This window comes from Lolium perenne, chromosome 3 (genome assembly GCF_019359855.2).
Source record: "Lolium perenne isolate Kyuss_39 chromosome 3, Kyuss_2.0, whole genome shotgun sequence".
Lineage (NCBI taxonomy): Eukaryota > Viridiplantae > Streptophyta > Magnoliopsida > Poales > Poaceae > Lolium > Lolium perenne.
The window spans coordinates 276,869,672-276,876,819 of NC_067246.2; the positions used below are offsets into that span (position 1 = coordinate 276,869,672).

General features: G+C 46.8%; 1 protein-coding gene across 3 annotated transcripts; it reads left to right on the forward strand.

The window, feature by feature from the left end:
• The first annotated feature begins 1,433 nt into the window (after nucleotides 1–1,433).
• Nucleotides 1,434–4,256, forward strand: LOC127344441 (laccase-8). Of its 3 annotated transcripts, none has more exons than XM_051370714.2 (7): nucleotides 1,434–1,562; nucleotides 1,662–1,772; nucleotides 1,883–2,034; nucleotides 2,130–2,377; nucleotides 2,782–2,904; nucleotides 2,993–3,910; nucleotides 4,001–4,256. In XM_051370714.2, the coding sequence occupies exons 2-7, from the start codon at nucleotides 1,683–1,685 to the stop codon at nucleotides 4,129–4,131; spliced, it is 1,662 nt and encodes a 553-aa protein (XP_051226674.1). In that variant the 5' UTR covers nucleotides 1,434–1,562; nucleotides 1,662–1,682; the 3' UTR covers nucleotides 4,132–4,256. The 3 variants fall into 3 exon arrangements, with proteins under 3 accessions (XP_051226674.1, XP_051226675.1, XP_051226673.1); XM_051370715.1 differs by lacking the exon at nucleotides 1,434–1,562 and having other exon boundaries at nucleotides 1,574–1,772; nucleotides 2,993–3,669; nucleotides 3,787–3,910; XM_051370713.1 differs by lacking the exon at nucleotides 1,434–1,562 and having other exon boundaries at nucleotides 1,574–1,772.
• The last annotated feature ends 2,892 nt before the right edge of the window (nucleotides 4,257–7,148 follow it).

The following is a 7,148-nucleotide window of genomic DNA, read 5'->3' on the forward strand; positions in this document are numbered from 1 at the left end:
ATGACAGGCAAAATTCTGAGGCTCTGTCTTTGCCATTAGTTTGAGACGCACACAAAAACCTAAAAACCTACACACTAAGGCCTATAGTAGACTAGGGTCTTCGATGTCGACCTGATAGGTTTTGGTGGGTCGTCCATAGTCATGTACTTCTTTGGATCATCCTACGCACTTAGCACACACGCTATTTTCGTTTTGTCAACAAACACATAAAACCAAGTGGAGTCGAGATTATGCTTTCTCGTTTGTCCTCTCACAACACCCGGGGTTCTCTCAACGGGACTAGACCTCTCTCGCTGGCATGCAGAGGTTGAACCAGGTCAATAAAAATGTTGTGTCATTTGTGTTAGTGTTTGACAGCCAACAACATGGTCACACGCGCTCTCATGTATGTTGTTTCTTTCCCAGTAGAATAACATCCTCCGCTACATTCGGTTGGCCGTTCGCAAATCATTCTGTAAAATTAGCTAAGCAAAAAACTTGCACTTTGGGGGCGCCTGGGGTCTCTAAATAGATGGCTTCATTACTCTGGAGGTTGTTCCCTTAAATTGGGCAATCACGCTGTTGTGTATTGCCACAAATAGAGAGGTTCCGTGTAATATCATCTCACACAATGTCGCTAAGGTGCATGTCCTAAAGCTGAAAGAATTCATTGGTGAGGTGAACGCCAATCTCAGAGGGTAAAACAATGCTGTTGATATGGTAATAATGATGAAGGCTTTGTTTGACGGTAAATATTTTGAACTTGAAGATAGCAAAGATAGGCGGAGCAATGTCCTTTGGCTTGCGGCCATGCAATCATTGGGGTTGGCCAAAAAATAGCAGTTAAGCGGTCCCCAATTGCAATAGTGGTAGTCGAGTAGAATAGGTCTATGTCCTTCTCATCACAAGGATGACCCAACCCTGCCAATGTAAACATGGCCAACGAAAGAGAATTTTATCGACTCAATCATCGCATCATCAAAGGTCCCGGCAGTACATCCGCGAAGAATCATAACTGGCCTCTACGCAAGAAGATGCACACGGGCCGAATGGTACACTGATTTCCTCACAAAGAAAAAGAAGAAGAATGACGCACTTGTGCGGTTTGTAACTAAATCAAACCATAAGACTTCCTGGGGAAACATCAGCACTGAAAAATGATCATGTTTTGCTTAATAAAAACCATCACGATCAAGTCAAATGCCCACAGGGTTGTGACGGGCACTTTTGATCCTTTGAAATAACCCGCTACCGCCGACGACTTGACGTGGGTGAAACGGGCGGTGCCTATGATCCTATCTGGTCTATTAGTAGAACTTTCCTACCGAAGTACTGAGAAGAAAGTGCGGGCGCTTAAAACAAAAAGGAAACGACGGCAAGAGGTATCTTAGTTAGTTCAAACAGCTCCCTCACGACCTAAGGCTAAAAGTAACCGTTGAAGTAGTACATGCATGCGACAAGGTAGTATAGCGCAGCGTTATTGACTTTTTGTATATTGCTGTCGCAGTCTGGCATCGTTAGCACAAGCTCTCACGCTATGGGTCATCAATTGGATCATTAGACGCTAGCGAGAGTTGTTCCAGGTACGATGAGTTCCAGTTAGTACGTAGCAACTGGGTATCTGCGCATATATAAGGTCATCCAGGCCAGGAGCTTATAGTGTAGCTTGTTTATTCCACCAGTTGTTACCCAGCAATTGGGTCATGGAGCCGGCGGTAGCCATGATCGTGCCTCTCGTGCTGGCTCTGTGCACGGCGATGGCCGGCGCGGCAGTCGTCGAGCACACCTTCAACGTAAGTTTCTCGTACCAATAGCTGCTTTAGTTTGACATATTAGTTGCAGCTTCCAGGCCATACTTAAGCATAGCTACAAGTGATCATGAGGAAATTCCATGTTAATTCAGGTGGGTGCCATGAACATCTCTCAGCTTTGCACGAAGAGTGTGATATACACGGCCAACAAGCAGTTGCCCGGACCGACCATAGAGGCCAACGAAGGAGATACAGTGGTCGTCCACGTTGTGAACGAATCGCCGTACTCATTATCCGTCCACTGGTAAGTCTCAAAGCTTCCTCCTCCTGTTTGCAAATTAGGTCGTGTTTTGGCGTCGAACGAGTGGATCTGGATCATCATTCGTTCGTTAATTGCAGGCACGGCATATTTCAGTTGCTGAATGGCTGGGCCGATGGGGCGTACCTGATAACGGACTGCTCCATACAGCCTTCTGGCAATTTCACGTACCAGTTCAACATCACGGGCCAGGAGGGAACCCTGTGGTGGCACGCCCATTCCTCGCTCCTCCGGGCCACCATCCACGGCGCGCTCATCATAAAGCCCAGAAATGGCACTGCTGGCTACCCGTTCACGGTGCCGTATGGAGAAATTCCAATAATACTTGGTATGATGAAAGCTAACGCGATTCCACAAACATATACTCTTGTTTAGCTTTAAGCAAATGATACAACTGGCTTTAAAAAAATGATACAATTGGATTTAAACAAACTTCTGTTTAGCTGCAAAAAAAGAAACTTTTGTCTAACGCCACATGTACCGTTTTGCTATTTTTAAGTGGTTCATTCATGATTCAACCAGTTGTGATTGGCAAATTGTAAACGCTAGAACTTTCAATAACTAAATAAAACGTTGTATGCGTCGGTCGATGCAGTGATCGGAAAATGCCCCCCTTTCAAAAAAAAATATAACTACAAATAGAAACTTCTGTTTAAGTGCAAGCACATTGTTCCTACTCCAGTGTATTTATTTGCCAATTACCATGAAATGTTTGTATACAATCTTTCATAGGCGAATGGTGGAACAAAAATGTGAACGATGTTGAGATCGATGCGCACTTGACCGGCCTAGGACCGGCTATTTCGGACGCGCTCACCATCAACGGCAAGCCAGGGGACCAGACTCCCTGCAAAGGTAGAACTCCGCGGACCTAGCTTAAAATTTATAATTGAAATTGAACACAGCTCAATCCTAACTGCCTGAAACCGGGATCATATATTAGGTGCCGGTGTCTACGAAATGGAGGTGTCGTCCAACAAGACATACCTCCTCCGGATCATCAACGCCGCAGTCAATGTTGAGCTCTTCTTCAAGTTGGCTGGCCACAACTTCACCGTGGTCGCCGTCGATGCAAGCTACACCGACCCATACGCCACCGATATCATCGTGATCTCGCCAGGGCAAACGGTGGATGCCCTCATGACCACGTCGGCGCCGCCAGGACTGTACTACATGGTGGCCAAAGTGTTTGACAGCAAGACCGTCTCGATCCCCTTCAACACCGGCACCGCCACGGGCATCGTCAGGTACACCAAGGCACCGAACAACACCGTTGCCTCCATGCCAGCCATGCCGGCCCACAATGACATCGTCACCGCCGGTACCTTCTACTGGTCTCTCACCGGCCTTGCCCGGCCGGGCAACCAGGCCGTGCCAACAACGGTGAACCATAGCCTGGTGGTGGAGTTTGGGTTGGACCAGGAGCCGTGCGCGCCGGACCAGACGAAATGCCAGAATTTCGCGCTCGTGGCATCCATGAACGGGTACTCGTTCCAGTTCCCCAGGAACGTGTCTCTCCTCGAGGCGCTATACGACGGTCTTCCAGCCGTTTACTCCGAGGACTTCCCGATGTCTCCACCGCCGGTGCCAGTGACCAGGAAGGCGACGTCCGTGATGAAGGTAATGTACAATGAAGTGGTGGAGGTAGTGCTGCAGAGCAGGGCGTACAGAAACAACCTTGGTACAGAGAGCCACCCGATCCACCTGCACGGGTTCAATTTCTTCGTGCTGGCGCAGGGGCTCGGGAGGTTCGACCCAAGATCAAGGGGTGCGTTCAACCTCGTGAACCCACAGGTGCGCAACACGGTCGCCGTGCCCGGCGGCGGGTGGGCCGTGATACGGTTCACGGCGAACAATCCAGGTGAGTGTGCCAAACTGATTGATTATTCCTTGGAATTGGCGCGAGACTTCGGTTAGTGACGGAACATATTGCGATAAATGTTTTGTGTAGGTATGTGGTTCATGCACTGTCACTTGGACGCTCACGTGCCGTTGGGGCTGGGGATGGTATTTGAGGTGCTCAACGGTCCAGCCCCCAATCTGCTTCCTCCGCCTCCTCTTGGTTACCCGAAATGCTACTGATCGAGCGCAACTCTACCCTATACCCCCATTTGTCTGGCTAGTTGTGTAAGCGTGTCTGATTTGATACATTTGTTGAAAAGCTTCTTAAAGATATTAAAAAGAAATCTCTTTCACATTTTTTGAAATCTTAGAGCATCTCCAACAGACATGCAATCGCGCCGCGCGCTAAAATTAGTTTATAGCACTAGATTTCATGTTTTAGTGCGTGGAGGGCTAAATAGGTTTACCGGGCGCTCCAGAAATAGCGTGCGCAAAACATGTCTTTTTCAGGCGCTGTAAAATGTAGTGCGCTGGAGCATCCACAAACAGAAATCAATAAAAAAATATTGCACTAGGAAGATCAAACACAAACAAATAAATGAAACATAAATAGTTTTGATATTGTTACAACACAATCAAATGATTTATTGTCAATGGAACAAATTGTGAATCAATAAAATACAACAACTACAAATAAGATAAAATTAGTGTTGCCGATTCCATGTCCACCACTCTTCGATCAGATCATCATGTAGATGAAGATGATCATCCTCGTTCCGAATAGCTTTGTAGGAGGCAATAAACTTAGCCACTCTCTCTTCTCTCCTACCCACTCGAACTGAGCAGCCCATCAACTTATACTGCAAGTAGTAATTGTCTTGACCACGCTTATCCTCGATGATCATGTTATGCATGATTACACATGCATTCATGATATACCAAAGGATGTCTTGATCCCAAAATCTAGCCGGTCCTCTCACAATAGAAAATTGGGCTTACAAAATTCCAAATACTCTCTCAACATCTTTCCTTACCGCCGCTTGTGCATTATGAAATTGAACTTGTTTCTTATCAGATGGTTTGTGAACTGGCTTCACAAATGTTTACCACTTTGGATAGATATCGTCGGCTAGGAAGTACCCATAGTCGTATGTGCTCCCATCGGCTTCAAACTGAATCGGTGGAATTTCACCCAATGCAATCCTTTTCATGAAGGGTGACCATTGGATAACGTTGTGTAGTTCAACGTACCAGGCAATCCAAAAAAAGCAGGCCCAATCCAAATTTCATAGTCAGCCATAACTTCAAGGATTATAGTGGAATCCTTTTTTGTGGCCTTTAAACTGTCCATGTCATGTGTTTGGAAAATTCTTCCAGCTCCAATGCATGCAATTAATTGAACCAAACATGCCTGAAAATGCACAATTCTTGTTGAACTCAAGAAGCCTTGCCGTATCTTCTTCAGTGGGCGCTCTCAAATAAACCTCGCCGAAGACCTTCACAATTCCAACGACAAAGCGCTTCATACACTCACTACTAGGAAAAAGGCAATCAGTGGCGCACCACATATAGCCTTCAGTGGCGCACTAGTGGTGCGCCACTGCTATCACGCCACTGCTAACTCCTAGTAGTGGCGCACTAGGGGTGCGCCACTACTAGCCTGGATACCAGTGGCGCACTGCGTGGTGCGCCATTGACATGTCCAGCAGTGCGCCACTATTACTCCAAAGTGGTGCGCCACTGTTGGTCAGTGGCAGTGCGCCACCACTGTCTAGACGAGGTGCGCCACTGCTACCGTTTTGCGTGCGCCACTGTTTCATCTAGGTGGTGCGCCACTGCTGCGTGTGGACGTGCGCCACTGCTGTCTCCAGGACGTGCGCCACAGCTGAGGTTCCTGGTGCGCCACTGCTAGTCTCGGAGGGGATCACAGGGCAGTGCGCCACTGGATCCAGTGCAGTGCGCCACTGCTACTTAGTCGACGTGCGCCACTGATGGGCCACTAGTGCGCCACTGCTACGATTTCGATTTTTTTTTGTATCCTGGCAGGTATTTATACAGGTTGTATATCACAGTACAATAGCACAATACAGGATACATAACACATATAAACAACAGCACAACTTATCCATACATAATTCTTCACATTAGCCCCACATGATTCACAAGATTTCACATTAGAGAAGTTACGAGGTTACAATGCAAGTTACGGGGTTACAAAGTCGCAAATGAGCTAGTGGTTACACAAGATCGATCATCTAAAGTACAATCACATAGAAGAGAGCTAGAGTCACTACTAGCACCATCCCGATAATAGTGGTCTTCATCCGGTTCCTCCTCCGCTCCGTCCTCTCTCCCGCCAGATAGCGTGTGTATCTGTCTTCGGCCTCCGCTCTAGTGGTGTACCCTTTGTAGCTGTTACCGCTAAAACGGTGAACCTGTCTCCGACACTCCTCCCAGTCGTTGTAGACTCCGGGAACCTTGCCCTTGTACACGACATACCACGTCATATCTGCACATATATGAACAAGCCAAAGAAACTAAGAAGTGCAAACTCAAATAAGAGACAAGTAGCTAGTATGAACTAAATGGAATGCCTCATACATTGTTGGTCCAAACAAATATTAACATTTAGGGAAGGCGTTAGTGAGGCCAGGTAGGATGCACAAGAGATTGATACTTGTGTCATCGCACCAGGCTCACTAGCGCCTCCCCCAAGTGTAGTGACCACAAAATTTAATCATCGGCCAATGCAATTAAGAAGTGCAAACTCAAATAAGAGACAAGTAGCTAGTATGAATTAAATGGAATGCCTCATATTTTGTTGGTCGGAACAAATATGAACATTTAGAGAAGGCGTCAGTGAAACCAAGTAGGATGCACAAGAGATTGATATTTGTGTCATCGCACCAGGTTCACTGGCCCCTCCTCCAAGTGTATAGGTGACCAAACATTCTAATCATCGGCATTCTGAAAAACCAAAGCAAATGGAATGACGATGGCCTCATACATTGTTGGTCGAAACAAATATGAACATCCCGGGATGGCGTCAGTGAGGCCAGGTAGGATGCACAAGAGATTGATATTTGTGCCATCACACCAGGCTCACTGGCGTCACCCCGGAGTGTACAGTTGACCAAACATTCTAATCATCGGCATTTTGAGATACCAAAGCAAATGGAATGGCAAGTTAGGATGCACAAGAGATTGATATTTGGACATAACATCATCATACCTAACATCGTAGCTTCATACAATTT

What these genes read in the sequence shown, in the direction of transcription:
- LOC127344441 (XM_051370714.2), top strand. Translation starts at nt 1,683, where the DNA reads ATGGAGCCGGCGGTAGCCATGATCGTGCCTCTCGTGCTGGCTCTGTGC. An exon ending in TCGTCGAGCACACCTTCAAC is followed by an intron (nt 1,773 to 1,882) that starts GTAAGTTTCTCG and finishes ATGTTAATTCAG; the next exon opens with GTGGGTGCCATGAACATCTC. An exon ending in GGACCAGACTCCCTGCAAAG is followed by an intron (nt 2,905 to 2,992) that starts GTAGAACTCCGC and finishes ATCATATATTAG; the next exon opens with GTGCCGGTGTCTACGAAATG.